This window comes from Pollachius pollachius, assembly GCF_949987615.1.
Source record: "Pollachius pollachius genome assembly, chromosome: 17".
Lineage (NCBI taxonomy): Eukaryota > Metazoa > Chordata > Actinopteri > Gadiformes > Gadidae > Pollachius > Pollachius pollachius.
This window is the reverse complement of record NC_136950.1, coordinates 16,242,687-16,267,355: the sequence shown is the minus strand read 5'-3', so window position 1 is coordinate 16,267,355 and position 24,669 is coordinate 16,242,687. Positions and strand designations below refer to the sequence as shown.

The 24,669-nt window shown below is 42.7% G+C and overlaps 1 protein-coding gene across 1 annotated transcript in view; it reads right to left on the bottom strand.

Annotated features, from left to right (window-relative positions):
- Window positions 1-246: 246 nt before the first annotated feature.
- LOC307088685 (uncharacterized protein) overlaps window positions 247-24,669 on the bottom strand; it is a gene marked incomplete at its 5' end in the record, with an annotated part of 41,500 nt that continues 17,077 nt past the window's right edge. Inside the window, 6 exons of the mRNA XM_079754637.1 lie at window positions 247-913; window positions 3,262-3,308; window positions 3,437-3,610; window positions 4,257-4,430; window positions 5,284-5,457; window positions 6,140-6,313. Of these exons, the coding sequence (XP_079610763.1) occupies window positions 360-913; window positions 3,262-3,308; window positions 3,437-3,610; window positions 4,257-4,430; window positions 5,284-5,457; window positions 6,140-6,313 (1,297 nt within the window). The 3' untranslated portion in view covers window positions 247-359. The remainder of the gene's footprint in view (window positions 914-3,261; window positions 3,309-3,436; window positions 3,611-4,256; window positions 4,431-5,283; window positions 5,458-6,139; window positions 6,314-24,669) is intronic.

Sequence of the window (24,669 nt, the reverse complement as noted above, 5' to 3'; positions counted from 1 at the left end):
TAGAAATTGAGTTCATAAACTGAACTTGGAAATTGTTTTAAGTTGTTGCAGATGTTATCTCAGCTAGTTTGATTAATCTGTTTTAATAATAAGGTGATTGTATGCAGAATGCTGGTGCCAGCAACTCATACACTGGTTTTGTACGGATAAATAAATAAATATTAGCAGGTTCTCAATAGTATTTCAATTCAGGGAGGGCGCGAAAAAAATTCTGTCTCCAAGGGGGGGAATGACAGAAAATAATTGTGTGTGTGTGTGTGTGTGTGTGTGTGTGTGTGTGTGTGTGTGTGTGTGTGTGTGTGTGTGTGTGTGTGTGTGTGTGTGTGTGTGTGTGTGTGTGTGTGTGTGTGTGTGTGTGTCTACAATGGACACAGAGACACTGAGGCACTAGGCTCATCCAACCAAAACCCAGGGAGGAGGACCTCCTGGGCAAAGGTGGACTGGAAGGTGTGGATGTGTGTCAGTGTGTCTGAGGACCCTCCTCCACCTGGGGACACTCTGTAGAAGGACAGAGAGCCAGCAGGCCGGTCCAGATACACTCCCACTCTGTTAGAGCCAGCGGGGGGGAGACGTATGTCTGTATCACTACCGTTGTGACCGGCAACGTAACCACGATCACGACAAACAAGATTCCAGGACTTGTTGTTCCATCCAAGCCCGCTTTCATTACTACCTCCTCTCCTTGAGATTCCTCTGTATGCCACTCCTATATAAACCTCTCCTTTCCACTCTACCTCCCAGTAGCAGCGGCCAGTCAGACCCTCTCTACACAACACCTGTCTCCAGTAGTCAAATCTCTCTGGGTGATCAGGATACGACTGGTTCTCCTCAACCCGCGTCACCTTTCTGTTGTCCTCAGACAGAGAGAGTAGTTTGTGGGCTGTGTTTGAGTCCAGTGTGAGTTCACAGGCATCTGATGGGAGAAACAGACATGATTAGGCTGCAAAACCATTATTAATCATCATAATCATCATTACTATTATAAAAAACAGCATCACCCCTAAAGATAATAGTATTCTAGCTGAAATGTTTTATTATAAACATGTTATTATGAATATGATGTGCTATGTCTAATGTTAAAAATTATAATAATTATAAAAATAACAATTACAATAGCAACAAGATAATAGTATTATTTAAGTTTATGTTTTTTAATATATTATACACGCATAATTATGATTAATAGTATCCTGATTATTATGGTGTTATGTCTAATTTTCTAATGATAGTAATAAATTAAACTAGAAAATGCATTTCCTTCAAAAAATACGTAAACGGTTACGTAATAACGTAACCGTTTAATATTATTTTTAGACCGAATTATAACATTACAAATAAAAAGAATCATCATAATAACAATGATAATGTAGGAAAATCATAATAATCATAACTAGATAATGCATTTCCTGCAGAAAATGCGGTGAGTACAAAGTGAGGTTGAAAATATGTTTTAATGAAGCCACATAGATTAAGACATAAAGAAATGTTAAATGGCTTAAATCAAGTTAAGGGATTTGAACAGAGTTCAAAAGTCTAAATGGACTAAACAATGTAAACAAGCACACCATTTATAAAAATTTAACTGGTTGGAAACAAATAAAGTGACAGCTGAATGAAAAGCAAAAAGCATTGCTAAGAATGCAGAAATGTAAAAGGAATTGAACTGAAGAATCTGAAAGGTCAAATGTATTGCCCTGCACTGCTAAAAAACCTGGAAGCGGAAATCGAAAACTGACAGTTGCTGAATTGCATTATCTGAAGAAGCAAAGTGCTGAAATACATTGTTACAAAAGCTGGAAGCTAAAATGTAATACAGTCAAAGCTGGAAGATAGTATTAGTAGTGGTACTAGCTGTAGTAGTAGTAGTAGCTGAAGTAGTAGTAGTAGGAACTGAAGTTCAAGTAGTACTAGTAGTAGCTGAAGTAGAAGTAGTAGTAGTCGCTGAAGTAGTTGTGGTACTAGCTGCACAAACGATATGCATTTTGAAAGGTTGATTTATTATTATTATTATTATTATTATTATTATTTATTTATTGATTTATGTTTGTAGAAAGAATTATAATAATCCCGCCAGTTATTTTTTTAAACCAGCCGAAATTATATGTAGTTGCCTAATGCTCATTTTTCCAGCCTAACGTTATTTAAAAGTAGTCCAATTGGGCAGGAAATCACCCAATCTGGCAACACTGCCTGAACGTCGTTAAACGTAGTCCGATTGAGCGAGAAAAACTGCCCAATCTGGCAACACTTCCTGCACGTCCTCACACTCTAACCTCAGTGTAAATAAATGACACAAACTGAAAACAAGCCGACACGGAACTTAAACTGTGATTTCGAAAAAAGTATGAAAGGCAATCGAAATTCTGTTTTCAGAAGTGTGTTGATTTGTTCAACCTTGAAAGATGTTATGATCATGTCCAATAATAATCATATCAATAATACTCGGGTTGGAGTCCCAAGAAAGGACCAAGTTCCTTTAGGTCGGGTTGGGGTCGCGATGTGAGTACCAGAGAGGCTGTTGATCTGATCTTAAATACATTGCACTTTCTAAAATGCTTTTTTTAACTTTGCCTTTATTTTCTAAAATTTTACTCATTTTTTGCATATGTTTAATTTTACTTATCTATCATTTTATTTTATTGTACAACAATGTTTATTGTTTAATGTTTGTGAAGCACTTTGAGTCTGCCTTGTGTATGAAAAGTGCTACATGAATAAAGTTGCCTTGCCATGCCTACTACCAATATTCATCACCAAAAATAGATAACTATCATAATACCTGTTGGATTTGAAACATGTAGCAGTGTTTCCCCTAGATTTTTTGTAGCAGTGGTGCTGAGAGTTGGTAACCTAGCAACGGTAGGGGGGTCAGGGAGCATCCCCCCCCCCCCCCGGAGAAAACTTTGAAAAATAACCCTTTAAATGGTTACTTCTGGTGAGATCTTTTGGGGAAAAATGTACAGATTGAGCTTCCAAATATGACATAACAAACACCAGAGTCAAGGTATCTGCTGAGACCAGATTATTGTGCAACTGGCCTTGAACTTGGCAGAAACCTTTTTTTCTTTTGCATTTCTTTTTTGCAGTGGATCTGACAATCCAGCAGCGGCAATGCGTCGCTGCTGAATGCATATAGGGTAACATACATGACGTCAACCATCATCTTCATTCCCAGAAGGACAGACGTCACCTCCTGCTGGGTGGATGGACTTTGCATCTCAATAGTTAGTGTGTGTTGTGATGAATCAAACAGACACTTACACTTCTTTAGAGCTGGTTTCAGCCTCCACTCTCCACCGTGCTCCACACTGGGGGGGAAACAAAGTAAGAGCAGCATGTTGAACATACAGCTGCCTTTTCAAACCACTTAATCTAGCAGCGGGTTGAATCCTTGTAGGAGACTTTGTCCCTGAGTGGTGAGCTGTCCTCTCCATACCTGAGAGTGTCCAGTCTCCAGCGTGGATCCTCCAGTACAGAAGAGAGCACCGTAGCTCCTGAGTCTCCTGGGTGATTGTAGCTCAGGTCCAGCTCTCTCAGATGGGAGGGGTTAGAGCTCAGAGCTGATGCCAGAGAAGCACAGCCTTCCTGTGTGATCAGGCAGCCAGACAACCTACACACACACACACACACACACTTTATTTATTCCATCTGGATGAGAATGGTTCCAACTAAAGTAAAAAGGTTAATTAAGTATTCATTCCATATGAAAAGCTTTATGATTATATTCAGATCACAGCCCGGCTAGAGCTTCATCACCATGTCTACACTAATGACAACTCCTCAGTTACATAACCTATAACATAACATCCATAACATACAGACAGCAACCCCTAACCCTAACCCTCACATCAGCTGGCCAGAGTTACATAACATATAACATACATAAGATGCTAGCAGTTATCAGGACAGCAACCCCTCACCCTCACATCAGCTGGCCAGAGTTCTGTCAGCTACAATAACCTGTTAACTCATAACAGACTAGCAGTTAACAAGACAGCAAAAATAAACAAACTAACAACATTTTTAAATCCTCCTGAAATCTTTGTCCCCTAAAGTTCTGTTCCTCCTCTGGCCTCTCATCCTCCCATCTGTGGTCCACTGACACGGTGACCCAAGCCTACAAATGAATAATGATGCTGAATCTGTCTGGGATCTTAGACACGTGTCGTCTGTTCTTTTAGATCACAGCCCACCTAGTCCTGGATCCTCCCTACATATTAAACAGACCCAAAGACACATTTAACTCTAACCCTGACCTGAGAGTTTCCAATGTACAGTGTGGACTCCCCAGTCCAGCAGAGAGCAGCTTCACTCCTGAATCCTTCAGATCATTGGTACTCAGGTCCAGCTCTTTCAGACGAGAGGAGTTGGAGCTGAGAACTGAGGCCAGAGCTTCACAGCATCTCTCTGACAGCTGACAGCCATTCAGCCTTTACATAAAATAAACAGGAACATGTTAGGAACCGTGATTAAATGTTATATTTGACTTTTCTGATAGTTTTATGAAAAAATTTGCTCTTCAAATGTTAGTTATGTATAAGGTGTAAAATGTTGATACTAACAACAATACTAATAACAGTTTTTCTGTATTTCTGAAAACTATCATAATATTACATTTATAGTAGTATAAAAGTAGTTTTTCGATACTCGATATTCAATCGTCTTATTTTGTTCAGTATTCCTACATATTCAATTATGTTGTTCTTTATGTCTAAATATTGTTCTGTATTTCCAAGTCTTCAATTGAAATTCTGCAGATAAAATAACGTAAAAAATATATGTAAAATATTATAACATAACCAAGACCTTGTACAGTCATGCAAAAAAAAAAAAAAAGGTTTAGTTGTTCCTATGAAAACTATATTGTGGTGATCACGACCGTGGTCGCCGTGTCCGGGTGCCGCAAAGGATCCTGGGAGGCCCGGGGTAAGTAGCACCGCCACCAAGGTAGTCGTGGGTTTGTCGGATACGGTGTGTGTTTCGTGTGAGTGTGTGGTGTGTGGTGTGCAATAAAGGCAACTCTCGGGGTCGTGCGGTGTATGGGGCACATGAGTCTTTGGATTACTTTTTAACTTTTCATTTTCGCATCCCACACAAACAACAAGGTGTAATGTGTCCAATGGTACCACTCAAATAAATTTGGTCATCAAAGGTACTGAGTTATTAGCTGATAGTTCAACATCATTTAGGAGTAATTCTCAAACCAGGGTGCAGTAGTTGTTTTAAAAGTCCTCTGATAATGAACCTTGTGGTATAACTGTTTGCACATTGAGCAAAACTGACCTGAGAGTTTCCATTGTACGGTGTGGACTCCCCAGTCCAGCAGAGAGTAGCTTCACTCCTGAATCCTTCAGATCATTGGTACTCAGGTCCAGCTCTCTCAGACTAGAGGAGGTGGAGCTGAGTGCTGAGGCCAGAGCTTCACAGCATCCCTCTGACAGATGACAGCAATTCAGTCTACACACACAATAAACAGAACATGTTAGGAACTGAGATTAAAAGTGCTTAAAAGATTCAACTAGAAACTAGAAGATTCAACAGGAGAAACATGGTGTAGCTAACGAACAGCACAGGGCCGCCATCAGGCCCACACTGGAGGGGAGTACGTCCAGTGATGCTAGCGCCTCGGCTCTCCTCGCTGCTGTCAGGGATCAGGGAAGTGAGCTCAAGGAGATGATTGTGGACATTCAAACTTCCTTCAGCAGTCGCCTGATGGCCTTGTAGGGATCCTGGACTCTGTGTCAACAGAGTCAGACCTAACCAAGCAGAGGGCTGCGGAGCTAAGTAGGGCCTTCAACTATCTCTATCAATCCCAATGCTTCCTTCTTCAAGGCTATTGATTCATCAATTCCACCTTTTATTTTGAGTTTTAAATCCAATCATATTGCTTAGGCACATTTACAAAAAAACTAAAACACTAAGTGCACATGCCATTCCCGTCTACAGACACTTTTACGGGGCTTCAAAATTAAGGACGACTATTAAACCCCTCTGGGGTTCTGTATTCCTACATATTCAATTGTTTTATGTTTTTCTGTATTCCTACATATTCAATCGTTTTATGTTGCTCTCTATTTCTACTTATTCAATTGTTTTATTGTTTTGTCGTGTAACTGTTTGCACTTTGACTAAAACTGACCTGAGAGTTTCCAGTGCACAGTGTGGACTCCCCAGTCCAGCAGAGATCAGCTTCACTCCTGAATCGTTCAGATCATTGTTACTCAGGTCCAGCTCTCTCAGACTGGAGGAGTTGGAGCTGAGAACTGAGGCCAGAGCTTCACAGCATCTCTCTGACAGCTTACAGCCATTCAGTCTGCACACACAAGAAACCGAAGATGTTAGGAACCGTGATTAAATGTTTTATTAGACTTTTCCTATAGTTTAACAAATGATTATACATGATATCTTTAAATTCTAGTTATATTTTAGCTGTAAAATGTTGATACTAACAATACTCATAACAGTTGTTTTGTAGTTATGAAAACTGTATCATAATATTACTTTTATAGTAGTATGTATATTGTGTTGTGTATCGTAAAACATGTTCTAAGTATGCCTACAGATTATATAGTTTTATTATATTCTAGTATCATGTATATTGTGCGTATTGTAATACAATTTATTAGTGAACCTACAGAGAGGTTTTGGAGGCTTTGATCACTGGCAGCAGCCCCAGAAGACCCTCCTCAGAAGCAGAGTATTTCTTCAGGTAAAACACGTCCAGCTCCACTTCTGATGTCAATAAGATGAAGACCAGAGCTGACCACTGAGCAGAGGAGAGATATTCTCTGGAGATACTTCCTGATGTCAGGTATAGTTGGATGTCCTCCACCAGAGAACGGTCATTCAGCTCATTCAGACAGTGGAACAGATTGATGCTTCTCTCGTGAGAGAGATCTCCACCCATCTTCTCCTTGATGTAATGGACTATTTGGGTCTTGATCTGTGACCTCCTTCCGGTCTTTCCCGGAGTAAGATTGCCCAGTAATTTTCTTCCTCCTGGTCCCAGCAGACCTTGTAGGAGCATCTGGTTGGTCTCTAGAGAGAGGCCCAGGAGGAAGCGGAGGAACAAGTCCAGGTGTCCGTTCTCACTCTGTAAGGCCTTGTCCACAGCACTCTGGTAGAGGAAGAGGAGTTCAGCTTCCCTGGATGCTGGCTGTTTCTCTGAGAGCAGGTTGTCACCAGTTTTGATGTAGGACAGAAATACATAAAGGGCAGCCATAAACTCCTGGATGCTCAGATGGACAAAGCAGAAAACCTTTTCCTGGGACAGCACACACTCCTCTTTAAAGATCTGGGTGAACACTCCTGAGTCAACTGAGGCTGCTTTGATATCAATGCCATACTCTTTCAAGTCGGCCTCGTAGAAGATCAGGTTGCCTTTCTCCAGCTGGTTAAAAGCCAGTTTCCCCAGAGAAACCATGATCTCCGTGCTCTCTGAACTCCAGTGTGGATCTGTTTCAGCTGCTTCAGCTCTCTCACGATACTTCCTGTCCCCTTGTATGGACTGAACCCTCAGGAAGTGGCTGTACATCTGAGTCACGGTCTTGGGCACCTCTTTTCCCTTGAATGTTTTGAAGAAGTCCTCCAGAACTATAGCAGTGATCCAACAGAAGACTGGGATGTGACACATGATGTGGAGGCTTCGAGATTTCTTGACGTGAGAGATGATTGTGCTGGCCAGTTTCACCTCTCTGAATCTCTTCCTGAAGTACTCCTCCTTCTGTGGGTCATTGAACCCTCTCACCTCTGTCACCATGTCAACACACTCAGCAGGGATCTGATTGGCTGCCGCAGGGCGTGTGGTTATCCAGATGTGAGCAGAGGGGAGCAGGAATCCCCTGATGATGTTTGTCAGCAGCACGTCCATTGAGGTCGGCTCCGTGACATCAGTCCAGATCGGGTTGTTCTGGAAGTCCAGAGGAAGTCTACACTCATCCAGACCATCCAAGATGAAGACTACTTGGTCATGGTCAGATATGTTGATTCCTGATTCTTTGGTTTCAGGAGAAAACTGATGAAGAATTTCCTCCAAGCTAAACTCTTTCTCTTTCAGTAAATTCAGCTCTCTGAAAGTGAGGAGAAATGTGAAGTGTATGTCTTGGTTGGTTTTGCCTTCAGCCCAGTCCAGAGTGAACTTGTGTGTTAAGAAGGTTTTACCAATGCCAGCCACTCCAGTTGTCATAATTGTTCTGATTGGTTTATCTTGTCCAGGTAAGGATTTAAAGAAGTCTTCACATCTGATTGGTGTTTCCTCATTGGCTGGCTTCCTGGAAGCCTTTTCAATCAGTCTGACCTCATGTTCCTTGTTGACCTCTCCACTGCCTCTCTCTGTGATGAAGAGCTCTGCGTAGATCTCATTCAGAGGTCTCTGCTCTCCTGCTCTAGCGATTCCCTCAAACACACACTGGAACTTCTTCTTCAGATGAGACTTGAGTTTATGTTGGCACTGGACAGCAGCAGCTCCTAAATCACAAACCAGAAGACAAATGCTATATATATTTCCAAGCAATGAGACTGGTGAAATGAAATAAGTATTCTAAACTTGTCTACTTTTCATGGATCTCATAACTTTGGTAGTATTGCTATCATTGTTGAGTATCAGCAGGAAGGGACTTGCTTACCTGAAATAACAAGATTATCCTGCTGTTGATTTGCAATATAATGTTTCACATTCTTTAACCTGATACCCCCACAATAAGCCTACATATCTGGATCAAACCATTTAATCTGATAGACCCACAATAACCGTACATATCTGGATCAAACCATTTAACCTGATAGACCCACAATAACCCTACATATCTGGATCAAAACATTTAACCTAATACCACCATTATAACCTTACATATCTGGATCAAACCATTCAACCTGATACCCCCACAATAGCCCTACATATCTGGATCAAACCATTTAACCTATATATGAGTATCTTACCACTCCCCAGCTTAACGGCCAGTTCCTCCTGGTTCATCTCCATCAGGCAGAGCTTTGTGATGTCCACCACTCCTTCTATGGCGCGCCTCCTCTGCTCCTTGTTCTTACCATCCTCCTCCTTCTGACTCTCTGAGCATTGTGGGTAATCTGAGAAGAGATCTCTCCAGAACTTCTTCATCTCCTTGTCTAGAAAAGCGTGTGCGTTCTCCTCAGCCCTCTGGAACAAAAAAAACATCAAGGACAACTTTACTTTTAACTGAGGACATCAGGAGTGTCTGTCTGTCTGTGTCTGGAGACTATTAGCTCTACAAGAGATGTTAATAATGCCCATGTAGTGACAGGGGTACCGCTAGATTGTGGGTCTCATGAATGAATATATTGGGCCTCCATCCTAGACCACCCACCAGCCTATAAAACCCATTTGACCACCCGTAGATTGATAGACTGGTAGCTCTAGTGTAGCCTGGTGCTAATTACCCAATACTTGACTTCTGTCATTGACCACTGATGTATGAATGTCAGAGCTACATGAGTGGCATCTCTCATTACAGTTGTTTCTGGCATAAAGGCTTTCCTCAATAACAGTTTGAAAGCAAAAGGGCTTTCCTCTTGAGAAATTCAGTGGTATTTTACATTTTGGTCAATATCTTCCAAAAGTTCGTCAGACGCCAGTAATGCTCCGCTGGCTCTAAACACTTTAGTAAAATGTGACAGAAAAGACACAGACCGTCTTCATACCCTGCTATTACTTTTCACCACTAGGGGTCAGTATCCTACCCTGGCTGTAATGTTTATAATGGCGCATTTCCACCGGAGGGTGCGGGTCGGTTCGGTCAGCAAAGGTGCGGCACAGGTCACGTTTCCACCACCAAAAGTGGTTGTGATCCGGACTGAGCCGTACTGAGCCGTACTCGTCTCGCAGCACTCCTCCGTTGGGGTACTGATACGCCTGAAAGGGTGCCGGCAAGTTCAAGCTACCCACGCCGTCTTTTGATTGGTCGACAGAATCGCACTTCCGTGCGACAGGGGGATCATAACAAACAAACACATTACCCGCGAGGTATTTCTGGACAATGGCGAAAGCTTAGTTTATTGAAGAAAATGTTGCGCAAAATTATGCGGTTCTTTTCGGACATCCTACATTGTTGCTCTTTGTTCGTTGTGCACGTTCTCCTTCTTCCTTGGATTTATTAGCAGGCTACACTGTGTCGGGCTGATATGAGGTCACGATGCTAACAAAGCTGCCGTGGCTATCGCCATCCGACTTTAGCCCCCACCATAAGGGTACTGTCGGCGATGGTAACGCGAGCCGTAACTGAGCTGCGCCGAACCGCACCTTCACTACTCCACCAAGCCGCACCGAACTGACGCGCACCCTCCAGTGGAAATGCGCCATTAGAAGAAGAAAATGATTGTCTGCCTTGCTGCTGCAAACGTCCTTAGTAAACAGACTTCCCGGTTCATCCACCTGTCTCCCTAATTTATTGATTCATATTTATGAAGTTCATGTTTCATGAAGAACTATTTGATATTAGATTATGTTATTCACTAGGTAGCTCCATGTCAATGAGCACCACAGGAAGGTGAATAAATAAAAACCTTTCTTTGGATAAACTGGGTGACCAACTGTTGGCCCTTATCCTCCCTCTCAGCTTGTTGTTTCTGATACCTCGACTTCTTCTTCAACGATGACTACTGGCAGTCTGTTCTCCGTCTGTTCTGCTTGTAAGTGCAGAGTGGAAGACTCTAGCTCTGTGCTGAAAACTGGATCTACGCAAGACTGAACCATGCAATAAAAAGAGGGGTAAAATATAAAGACTACTGAACAACCACCCCCACCCCCCTCTTAGGTCATCCCTGTTTAGAGCTGAAGTCAAGTGTTTTGTTTCATTTACACACCTTGATAAGCTCTGATTGATTCTGCTCAATTCTGCTCATTACAGACTGAGCACTTGTAACCTTTGACCTCTCCTGGGGTGGCCTGTGGAGAGAACACAGACACACACACACACACACCTGGATGAGAAAAGTTCATACTAAAGTAAAAGGTCAAAGGTTGTTTCAGCGATGTTTGGTGACGTCACTTCTGTTGGTAGTTGAAGCGAGATTCTAAACAAACAGAGCCAGCTCGCCCCTCAATTCTGTATTTCGTGCATCCAGTAAAATCTATCATGAACGCAGCGCAAAACCCCACAACACCAACCCCTTGTCGCTGATTGGTTGAATACTATTTATTTTGTTTTTGAGTGGTTGATAGTGGTTGCCTACGGAGACACATTATTTTGGCCGGCCTGCTTATGGGGCGGGCAGCTCGCGGATCAGATGAATGTGATCATTTATGTTTTGGCCTTGAATCGCTGATAAAACCTTTAATAAAGTATTCATTCCATATGAAGGAAAACTAAACGCTTCATGATTATATTTAGATCACAATCCTGTTCATCACCATGTCTACAGTAATGACAACTCCTTAGAGGTATAGAACATATAACATTCAGACAGCAACCGATAACCCTAAGTCTAACGCAGAATAGTCAGATAGAATAACCTGTTAATTCATACCAGATTAGCAGTTAACAAAACAGCAAAAATAAACAACTCCCCATCAAACTACCAAAGGATTTAAATCCTCCTGAAATCCTTGTTCTCTAAAGTTCTGTTCCTCCTCTGGCCTCTCATCCTCCCATCTGTGGTCCACTGACACGGTGACCCCAGCTTACAGATGAATAATGATGCTGAATGTTAGAAACGTGTCGTCTGTTCTTTTAGATCACAGCCCACCTAGCTTGGATCCTCCCTACATATTAAACAAACCCAAAGACAGAAATATTTCCTGAATTGTCAGTAAAACTACTGGTTTGTTCAAAACTCCTACCTCTCCTCTCTGGAGGAGCGTCCATCTTTAAGGTCAGGGGGTTTATCGCTGACCTTCATGGGGACACAGCTGGGTCCAGGGGAGTGTGCACTCTCCTGCTGGACTCTTTTAGAAAAACAAGAACCAGGATTAAAGGATGTTTGATAGATGCTGTAGTTTTATAATCTTTGACAAATCCTTACCCTTCCTCACTGGAGGTGCGTCTATCTTTAAGGTCAGGTGGATTACCCATAGACCAGTCACTCTTCATGGAGACACAGCTGGGTCCAGGGGAGTCTGCACTCTCCTGCTGGACTCTTTTAGAAAAACAAGAACCAGGATTAAAGGATGTTTGATAGATGCTGTAGTTTTATAATCTTTGACAAATCCTTACCCTTCCTCACTGGAGGTGCGTCTATCTTTAAGGTTAGGTGGATTACCCATAGACCAGTCACTCTTCATGGAGACACAGCTGGGTCCAGGGGAGTCTGCACTCTCCTGCTGGACTCTTTTAGAAAAATAAGAACCAGGATTAAAGGATGTCTGATACATGTATTTTTATAATCTCTGACAAATCCTTACCTCTTCTCAATAGACTGATTTCCATCTCTTAAGTTAGACTAATGATGGAGTCATGATATATCACTGCTGAGCAGTTCAGTAAGCAACCGGTCTACTTGTTTGCCTGTTTAAAACTCATACTTCTCTTCTCTGGGGGGGCGTCCATCTTTAAAGTCAGGTCGATATTCCATAGAGCTGTCACTCTTTATGGAGACACAGCTGGGTCCAGGGGAGCCTGCTCTCACCTGCTGCTCTCTTCAACACACACACACACACACAGCTTTTACTCTACATGACTCCATACTAATGATGAAGTCATGATATCACTGCTGAGCTCTGAGATGGACAACAGTCACAGACCAAGAGAGATCCTCTTCTTACCTCTTAGCTTTGCTCTGGCAGCCATTTTCCTCAGACAGAGTGGTTTCAGAGGTGGGACCCCTCTCCTCTCTCTCCTCATCCATAGTTGACTGGAGACCTGGACAACATAAACAAGCATATCGACATATTGTTTCTGTGGATTCTGTTTGAGCACCAAACGTTAAATGGCTGCATTGAAGACTTCCTATCTTCCTCCTGTCTGACATACACACACTCTATCACTCTCTCTGTCTAGAGCTACATACTCTATCACACTCCAGTGGCGGAGTGGTAATCAGGAGTCAGGAGAATTCCCGGTGGGCTGTTAACGTTTTGGGGCCGCCGGGCTGATTACTGCGGCCTTTGCAGTCGCAGCCTCACACTCCTGCATCTCACATACAAACACACGCAAGCACTCACAACCTGTTAACGTCACAACCAAGTCTATGTTTGCAGAGAGGAGTAAACTAGATAATGCATTTTCTGCAGACAGTGCGGTGAGTGCTGTGGTGTAAAGTGAGGTTGAAAATGTTTTAGTAAAGCCACATAGTTTAAGACGTAAAGAAATGTTAAATGGCTTAAATCAAGCGAAGGGATTTGAAAAGATTCTAAATGGAGTAAACAATGTGAACATTCACACCATTTAAAAAAATCCTTTTTTTTTTTGCCCCGAATCAAATGTTTTATGGTCACGACTACCTTGACGAAAGATTGGCTTGGTTCCAGGCTTAAAACTCTTTGTATAATTATTTTACGAAAAGGCAAATGGAATTATAATAATCCCGCCAGTTTCTTTCAAAACCAGCCCAAATTGTATGTACCCGTCCAATGCCATTTTCTTCAGCCTTCCGTGATTAAAAGTAGCCCAATGGCCCAATCTGGCAACACTGAACATGATATTGCAGGAAATGACATTTGACCAAATGATGAATGGTCAAATGTTATGATGCAAAATATGGAGAAATACCATCATGTAGACGTACTGACTCTCTCTGTCTAGAGCTACACACTCTGTCCCACTCCATGTCTAGATCACACACTTTCACTCTCTCTGTCTAGAGCAGGGATGCCATAGTACAGGTCCTGGGGAAGATTTGTATGCGCTTCATTTAGCGGAGACTATCTCAACTGTTATAGACTAATATTACCCCACTGAACAACATGTGATGTGTGCCAAAATCTCTATCCGGGACGAAAGTCCTGAAAATGACCACTATAGGTGACACTATTATCACAATACAGGTGAATGGGACTTTTTTTTTTCTTTATAGATATCCTCATCAATTTCTACCAGATTAATTTTCAACTTAATAGAAATACTTTTTGTATTACACTTTGTCTTAAAAAATATTATTACAATATGCAAATGAGGCGATCTCATTATATATGCGTACATAAACCCCTGAAGCTAGAGATTTTCTGAGGTGATCACAATGTTCACAATGACCATGATTATGAGGTCAAAGAACAGTGTAAGCATTTTGATTCGATATAAATAAAAATGGCAAAAAAGGTACAACTATTACGTATTACATACAACTAGCAACATACAGGAATTGCCAGTTATTAATTAACCTAAACTTTAAAAGCTTACATTTCCTAACTGTTCTTAATATTGCTGTCATCACCTCCAACTTTTTTTTCAACAAAAGTTTACATGGTAGCCATAGTAACCTGAGGTCATAGCAGAGCACATGGCTGTCAAGCAAGATGACTTGTGAAATTAAGAAAAGTAAGGAAATCTACTCTTTTTTTTTTATCTGTGTTGGCGTGTACACTTATAATGTGTCATTATCATATGAGTTGTAATCTTGTGTGATTAAATAATTATAATGAATTTGTATCAGTTTTATATCTAATGTGGTGTGTATTGTAGCTAGCTAACTACAGCTTGTTACCTAGCTAGCTGCTAGCTGCTAGTGTTTTGTTTAGTTTTTTTGCAAAATGGGGAAAATGTCATCACCAGTAAATCAGAACTTGTGATCAAATAGTCTCAGACAAGTTGATGAAGTTTCAGTGTCTTCATATCATGAAGTTATCCCTCACAAAGAACAGATATGTTGGTACATACCAATAACTCATATTTGAAACCTTATTTTACAAAATTCCAAAAGATCTGGAGAGAGTGAGAGAACAACTCATATAGATAATAATAAAATTGGAATATATCTAAGACCAGTGTAACTACAAATGTATGTATCTTTTGTGGTTCAGATTGCAAAACAGTTAAACAGAAGAAAATACACAAATTGTTCAGAATCTGTGAAAAACCGATGGCCCAGAAATTACTAAACGCGGCCATGTTGTTCAAGGACCATGTGTACACCCAAACAGTGGTAATGTGCGAGGTAGATGATGTTTTTGCGGCTGATATCCAATATCATGACCCTTGCCGTAAAGAGTATTTTAATAAGTATAATGCCAAAATTGAGGACATCCTGAAAAATCTTGAAAAGGAGGATTCAATAACAGCTGAGGACAACTCATTGAAGGCTAGATTTTTGGCTCTTGGGCTTGATTTGAGCAAAACATCATACAGTCTGACTTCCATCAGAGACAGACTCAATGAAGGTTCAACTCAAGTAGTGTCAAACCGAGCTGCAAAGCAGCTAATCATTGAGCTGTATGGAGACAATGTCTGCTTTACATACCCAGGTAACAAACGAGCATCTCAGATGGTACTTTCCACCAACAGTTCTCCAGATGTCTTGGTAGAGTCCCTGAGAGTTTCACCTGTCAGACAGGTGGCAACTGAGCTGGCGCAGGAGTTGAAGGAATACAGCTTTGGACTACAGAAGAGCTTCTGTGAACCACAAGACCTCCAACTGTCAAGTGACATTTTCATTAAGAACCGACCACAAAGATGGCAGGAGTTTTTCTCCTATATGTTTAAGGGGAAAACAACTTACCACCTGAAGACTGATGTAGTCTTTCAAATTCTGCATAACATCCTTACCGAGGGCAAGGAACCAACACCTTTTCATGTTATGGTGGCTCAAGGAGTGCACAGTCTGACACGATCAAAAGAGCTGGTGACTGCTCTTAACCATCACGGAATATGTGTCAGTTACAACACGGTCAAGAGGATTGATGTTGACCTCGCTGAACGTATCATCACTACAGCAGGTAACAACAGAGTACCTCTCCCTGCTGTCCTAGAAGCAACAAGCCCATTGAATGGGGCAATGGATAACTTTGACCACAATGAAAGCACCCTGGCAGGAACAGGCTCCACACATGATACCATCCTTGTTATCTTCCAAAATGTTCCAATCAGTGTAGAGAAACCATCAGCGGAAATTGAGATCTCTGCAAGGTCCGTTGATACTCAGAGCCGGACCACAGTAAAGCTTAGGTCTAAAGTCCTTTGCCAAAAGATTATCAGGATGGGGCCAGTGAAAGAGCGCGGGGAGATACACCTTGACTATAAGGTATCAGAGCCTACTCCAAACACAAAGAGCTCCACCATTGAAGCATCAGAAGTCTTAGATATGTCGAGAGACCCCTCTTCCACAACAACTGACGGCTATGCTAAAGCAACCGAGTCCACCAAGTCAATAAATTCAGACTATTTTTTGTGGATGGCCAATCGCTTCTCCAAAAAAGTTACACATGTCAGTGACAGTGTCCCAGGATTTACAGCTCTGAGAAGCGCAACTGTGAATGCCAACTTTCATCCTACCACCAAAATTCTTACCCCCATCCTTCCTTATCCCGCAACAACATTTGATGCAATCTTCACCACAATGATTAACTTTCAGGATGTGCTTAAACAGAAGGGAGATGCCTATGGTGGTTTGTGGGCCGACGAAGGTGTGTACCGTATTGCCAAGGAAATCCAACTTATGAAACCAGGCCAGTTTAATAATATATTCCCTGGTCTAGGTGGGTTTCATATGGAGAAAATTGTGTTGGCCTGTCTTGGTACATACCTGGAATACTCTGGAATTTTTGATGTTCTAGTTGAAACAGAGTGCTACGGTACTGATGTCATTAAGACCGTGATCTCTGGTTCTCACTATGCTAGGGCCCGCACTGCCCATTCAATGATACACGAGGTCCTCACATCCATGATCTTGGAAGCATTCCTCTCCAAATACCCTGACAGAAAAACAGAGATAGAGGCACTGCAGGTCAACTGGAAGTCCCAAGAGCCTTCAAATGAAGAGTGGAACACCAAAAAGGAGCTTTCTAACATCATCAATGCAGCCTTTCAAGTCTACCTTAACGAACAGGCATTGCAGTCCCAGTCCTTTAATTACTGGAGCACATATGTTTCTGACTTGTTCCCAATATTGAGGGATCTGACCAACTCTCTGCGCTCTGGACACTGGATTCTCTACCTCAGTGCAATAGAGAGGGCAACTTCACTGTTCTTCTTTTTTGGGAGAACAAACTATTGTCGATGGACACCATTATTCCTGCAAGACTGCTATCAACTGAAGGAGAAGTTCCCACTTCTCTATGACTCATACATACATGGTGGATTTGTTGTGAACACCACCAAGAAAGGTAGAGGAGTGCCATTTGACCAGGCACTAGAGCAGTGTTACAACCGGCCTGCCAAAGTGAGTGGAGGGATAATTGGGGTCACCAGGAAGAAGGAAGCAGTAGCTCTTTGGAGAATCATCAAGCATAAAAAGGACCAGTATGTTGATCTCCTTGAGATGAGGGATGATGTTGGAGGAGAACTCTTGCTTCATCATGACTTCAACCCGAGCACTACAACTAAAGTAGTTAAGATGGTGCAAGACATAGAGGAATATCTCCTCAATGTATGCAGTCCTTTAAGAGACCAGGGCATGCTTAAGAATGTTCTCGCTGGAGAAATTGTGACCAAGGTAAATGTCGACAAGTTGTTGTGCTGCATCACAGAGGGCAGTGCTACTTGTGCTAAATTTACCGATGATCGACTCAGAAATAAGTCGATATCGATACACTTGACTATTAGTAAAGTCAAGTTTACTTTGCCAAAGACCACCTTGAACTTGGCTTCCAAAGCAGACATCAAAGATGAGACAATCAAAGCTCTCATGTTTATTGAGTACGGGTGTCACCGGGGATTCACAGTTGAGGAGCTACTCCAGCATGAGATCACCAACTCTGCATTCTTCTTGGTTGACAAAGACGGTTACTTGAGGAAGAGTGCCAAATCACAACTTGGAACTGAGCTGTTGAAGTTGTGTCCACAAATAGACATAAAAGGTCCAGTTACCCCCCCGCAAACACACGCCATCATTATCGACTTCATGGCATTGGTGAGAAAGGTCTCCTTAAAGAAACTTGATCCACCCATCAAGACATTCCACGACTTTGCTAATGCTTTGACATTTATGGTCACCAAAGCTGGAGGCGACTGTGATGAGATCCATGTAGTTTTCGACACTTACCGAGAGGACAGCATCAAACATGGAGAGAGGGAGAGAAGAGGAAAATCAAAAAACATGGTTGTCCTTGATGTGGTATCACCAAACCAACATGTTCCAGTGGTATTAGAGAACTTTTGGTCATCTTCCATTAGCAAAACTGCTTTTCAGGCATTCTATGTTGAGTGGCTGACCACCAATTACAAAGGCACCAAAACACTATACCTTGGTATATCACCACAGGCATGGATTGTGTCAGCAGCGAGTGCTACTCCATTCCCTCGGCTCAACTGCACACACGAGGAAGCTGATGACAGGATGATGTTCCATGTGCAGGACATTTTAAGTCACCGCACAGGATCTACATCACTGACACTGTCATCGGGTGACACAGATGTCTTTGTGTGCCTATTATACCACATAACAGTCAATTGGAGAAGTCTTGGCCTCCAAGAGCTCTGGCTTATCCGTAACTCAGGAGTGAAAAGATCAATATTACCACTTCATGATATCTGCAAAGCACTGGGAGACGAGCTCACACAGTGCCTCCCAGCAATACATGCGCTGACTGGGTGTGATACAACTAGCAAAATTTCAACTAAACTTGCAGCTCTGAACACTGTCCGCAAACCAGACAACTCTTCTCTGATTCTCAATTTCAACTGTCCACAGCTAACAGAGAGTGCAATACAAATGGCTGAAAGATTCTTGGTCAAATGTCTCAAACCATCAACAGACATGGAGACATTTGACGACCTGCGCATTGCTGCGTTCGATAGTAATGTCCTCAAGATGGACTTTGAGAGAACTGCTTGCACCTCAACTAATGCAGGAAATCATATACAAAGAGCCTATTATCAACAGCAGCTTTTGGTCCAAGCACCATTTACAGACGCCACCTCAATCTTAAATGCAGATGCTTATGGTTTTATAAGAAAGGGCAGTTTATTAGTCCCTGAGATTGTAATCTCAAAACCTGAAGGGTTGCCAGATCCCTGCTCATGTGCCAAATGTGCACACAAGAATGGATGTCCCTGTCGGGTAGCTGGTATCCGTTGCTGCAAGTACTGCAAATGCAAGGGAGGCAATAGTTGTAAAAATCCTATCTGTTGTAAATTCCCTTAGTTCCATTAGTTCGTTTATTGTATTACGTATATAATGCGTATATATATATCGTTATTTCTGTTCAGGCATTTGGGACAGCCCAGATAGCGCCGTGGGGTCCTATAGTCACGTGGTGTACGGGGCTACGTCAGAGCTTGTTGCGCGCGACCGCATAGCACACCACGATAAAGAATGCGTTCGTGAAGAGTGAGTAACATTGTACTGTAGCACGTATTAAAAAAAGCACGTTGTAAAGCACGTAAAGCACGTTGTACTGGCGCCATTATCGGCTGTTATATTGCGCTGTGCTAACGTGTGTATTTGTTATGTTTATATAGCATTTATGGGGTGTTAGGCCCGATGTTTAGGTAGATATTGTAATAAGTATTTGTCTATTTCTTATTCTGTCTTACAGAAAAACCATTCATTCATTCAATCATTCATTCAATCATTATTCATCGTTCATCCATTGCTTGATTCCTTGGAATTCCTTGATGTCACCGCAATATTGAAACAATATAAACAACCAGAACTGTTCCCTGTGTATGCGTCTACTCTCTGACCGGAGTTGCCGTCCTGGATAAAGTGGTCCCAGTAAAACACAGTAACAAGCGTATTCTCCAATACTATCACTGAATGAGCTCTCATCATCATCGCCTTACCTGGATTCCATCAGTACCTGGACTTGACGTGTTACCTTGCAACACAGGGAATTAACCTGCTGCTTTGTAGTTTTCACTTTAAGTTAACGTTCTTATGATATTAGCAAGGTTGGATATAAAATGTCTGTATATCAATAAAATGCTTGTTTTCTTTCTTTGAAAAAAGTCCTGTGTTTGCATACAATTGTATTTATAACCCCACCCCAAACACACACACAGCATCCACCCTGGAGACACAATTAGAACTATCAACCCAGAATTCTTACACTGTAAACATTGTGATCACCTAAGAAAATCTGTAGCTTCAAGAGTTTATATGTACGCATATTTAATGAGAGATTGCCTAATTTGCATATTTTATTTATTTTTGAGACAAAGTGTAATACAAAAAGTATTTCTATTAAGTTGAAGATTAATCTGGTAAAAATTGATTAGGATATCTATAAAGGAAAAAAAAAGTCCCATTCACCTGTATTGTGATAAAAGTGTCACCTATAGTGGTCATTTTCAGGACTTTCGTCCCGGATAGAGATTTTGGCACACATCACACATTGTTCAGTGGGGTAATATTAGTCTATAACATTTGAGATATTCTCCGCTAAATGAAGCGCATACAAATCTTCCCCAGGACCTAGACTACCAGGGTTACGGCCCGACTGTATGTCACATCCGGGCCGCGGGTGATAAGGGGAGAATATTTTAAATAAATATATTAAATTCATTTTAATCAAATTTTGATAAAATGTTTGTTTGTTTTTGGCGGAATCCGTCAGTTGGTCTGTTACTGCTGCCCGCCTCAGCTGCAGCAGCTCCGGTAGTGCTCACGGTAGACTTGTCGCCAGGCCCGGCGCTACGTAATATGACGCCCTCAGCGGGACATTAGGAACACCTGTGGCCCAGTTTACGCGAGGACGCTTGCGGGTAAAAACGACAAAATATTTGATCGGGAGTGCCTCTCGTTTAGACCAGGGGGGCCCAAATTCTTCCCAGTGGAGGGCCAAAATATAATCGTGGGGAGGCTCGTGGGCCAAAATTAAAAATGTTCAGTATATTTAGTCAAAAATGTGGGAGGCGGCTGAACAGGATAGGAGCTCAACAGCGCCACCCTACCATCAATGTATCACAATGTTATTCTAGGGTCAGGAATGGAAGTGCACCAATAAATAATATTCAAATTGGGCAGCCCTGGTTTAGACGGTGACGGCGTTTTTGGGTCTTAAAAACGCAAAAATCTGATTCCCCCTTCAGAGTGGAAAACTTGCATACGCTCCACCGTAGCGTTTCCGTCTACACTGCCAAGACGCAAAACTCTGCTCAGATCTGCTCACGTCGCGTACGCGTTTACGTCACATGCGCCACTACAGGGAAATAAACAAACATGTAGGATTATTTCCATGCGTCGGACCGTCAAGCTGCTCTGGCAGCTCTAATAAACTTACAGGAGTCTTTCCACGAAATGTACAGGATATGTACAGATAGTATTACTGAACAGAGAAGGATCTGTAATTATGTTTTGGTTTTCGCGGCGCAGTTAAGAGAAGAAGGAAGATTCTACGCATGCGCTCACAAATACCGGTGTTGTGTGATAGTGTATCACAGCACCACCTAGCCGCCTGACATGCATACCCAATCGAATTCCACACTTTTGCGTCACCGTATGCACGCAGATTTCCTCCCGAAAACGCTCATCTAAACGCGGAATAAAAAGTGAAGACGCGACGCCACTTTTGCGTCTTCTGTTCAGACCGTCATCATGTAAATGTAGCCTCAACGTGTTGAATGCTACTATGCAGGGCCGCAACAAACTCGCAACAGAGTATTATGATAGTGTTCGTGCTTTTCAAAGTAAACTGGCATTATGGAAGACGCAGCTCTCCAAGCACAATGCAGCCCACTCCCCCTGTCTAAAAGCGCAGCCTGTCAATCATCAGAGTATGGAAAAGTACTGAAACCTGCTTTACGGACTCAAGCATGAGTTTGACAATCGATTCACGGTTTTTACTGAACTGGAAAGGGACTTTGCACCTTTTCGCTCTCCATTCACGATTGATCCTTCCGAGGGCGATCCAAATGGAACTGATAGAACTGCAGTGCTGCGCACCGTTGAAGGATAACTACGCATCTGTTGCAATCGAATCTATCAATCCTTGCCACCACAGTACCCAATGCTAACGGCCTTTGCAGGTAAAATACGTTGTATGTTTGGGAAAACATATTTATGTGAGCAGGACTTTTCCGTGATGCATATTAATAAATCGAAAGTGCGCAATCGCCTGACGCACGGACATCGGAATGATGTTATGAAAATAGCCACTGCCTAGAAACGGTCCCCCGATATGTGTTGTAGGGTAGCTGACAGCTCCTTCACTTGCAACAATATGGACAAGCTTGTGAAAGTTAAAAGGTGTCTGGCTTCGACAAGTAAAATGTTGCTGAAGTAGACCACAAACCGAATATAGTACCACCAGTCATCTGAAGAAAACATGAATTCAGGAAACGGTACCTTATCTTCTCCGTGATGAAACGTGTGGTGTCCGTGTAGTATAGAAGCACAAAAGCAAGGAAAGGAGGAATAAAGAGAAGCAAGACAGAACATTAACACGGTACTAAAGGTTCTGAGAGTAAAGTTTGAGCTACTGGGCTCCTCGGTGCAGACAAATCAACTGAGGAAGAGCTTCCAACCACAGCTAACTGCGTCACATCGTTTGTGAATTGAGAAACTAGTCATAATGAAACTTAAGTCAACGTAGACGCACACCAGTTAGATAACGCCGTTATTTTTTCAGTAACAGGGTAATCTAATTTATTACTGTTTCATTCGTTACGACGCCGTTACCGTTACTGAACGTTAAATGCGGTTTGTTACAATGAACTGATTGAATAAACTGCGTAATAAGACCGCACCCATGGTGTGACTCCGCACACAAACTGCTAGTGAGGACACAGGGTGGGTTAACAGCGATCATGATTGGCTAGGGCAGTCATGTTTCATGGTAGCCAATCGGAGCCAGTGTTTTTAGACGTGCGCCACACTCACACACGCACGCACACACACACACACACACACGCACACACACACACACACACACACACACACACACACACTCACACACCTAACAGATTCGATGAAGCAGCAGAAGTCCTGAGCAATCCGATGAAAAGTTGGCATTTTCAAGGTTGTGAGAGTTTGATTTAATTTGCTATAGAGTTAAACATACTTCATATTGTTTAACTGTTTACTTTTGTTACAAAGATAATACTTGAAGGGCAGGATAAACCTCTTGCTGTCTGTTGTTCTACTCATTTTAACTGAGCTGTGAAAACTGCTCAGGAAAAGCCTAATTCTTTAACATATAGCAACTTTTTACAGGACAAAAATAGTGAAATTCCCTGGTAATTAGTTACTTGTCGTCCTGCTTACTACGGTGAGGGTTTCGTATCATTAAGTTAATTAATTAAGGGCGCCACCAGAGGGCGCCCCCGACACATATGCCGCCCAAGGCGATTTTTCATATTTTTCTTCCTCCATGGGCCCCTGACGCCGTCTGGGCCCCGGTGCTGTGCATCGGTTGCACCGTCGATATTTACGCACTGGAGTAAATCAGTTGCTAGCAAAGTTTCTTATGGGAACAAGTAGTGAGTAACTATGATTGCTTATTTTAAGTAACGTCCCCAACGCTGGTGATAAGATGAGACAGAGCAAGGTCAATAAACCACCAGGTCCCAGTGCTGATGCCCACACTGAGGGCTGAAGAGTGAAACTAAAGAATGACTTCTAGGGTATAAAGTAATGCTGCACTTGCACTTGGTGTGCAAACAAATACGGAGCATTACACACAGGGGGCCTTTTCCAGTAAACACACCCCCACCCTTTAGGACAAATTAGAGGTCACGCTCTCATTTCTAAAATGGTAATTTACTTTCCTCAGGGAATCCTAGTTGTCAAACGTAAGGAAGGTTGAATTAAGTTATTATTCCTGTGGGGCCCGGTGGCCCTCACCATCCTGAACAGAGGTCAGCCGGCCCCGGGGTCTAAAGCCCCCCTGCTGTGAGGGAGGGCCCCCCAGGGCTCAAGAGAAGGCCCAGCCCTCTGCTGTGAGGAAGAGCCCCCCAGGACTCAAGAGAAGGCCCAGCCCTCTGCTGTGAGGGAGGGCCCCCCAGGGCTCAAGAGAAGGCCCAGCCCTCTGCTGTGAGGGAGAACCCCCCAGGACTCAAGAGAAGGCCCAGCCCTCTGCTGTGAGGGAGAACCCCCCAGGACTAAAGAGAAGGCCCAGTGTTTAGGAGCCCTCTCAGGGGGTGAGGATCAGGGGTGCGGTGATAATGAGGGCGCGGCCCGCTGCTCTGGGCTATCATCTATCTACTGGACATGACTGCAGTGTGGAGGTCCGGCCAGTAGGGGCAGCACTGAGGAGGCCTCAGTCCTTTGTTCTGGAAGAATGGCAGAACGTCTCACTGGTGTCCCACTGGTGTCTCACTGGTGTCTTACTGGTGTCTCACTGGTGCCCATGGTGTCTCACTGGTGTCCCACTGGTGTCCCACTGGTGTCTTACTGGTGTCTCACTGGTGTTGAATCAATCCTCACTGAAGATGCGCCCTCGCATAACTTGAACTGTATGTGATTTAGATAAGTTAAACCCATGTCCTGAAACACGTTGGAGGGTTAGCAGTAGAAGCATTTCCTAACTCTGATGCCAGTTATATTATCTATGTTTGATGAAGGAAGAGAGAGATTTCTAGATTAAATAAATAATGATAATTGGAACTCTGTAATGTGTGTGTGCGTATTTTTATGTGTGTATGTGAGTGTGTGTTTGTATAGTTCACC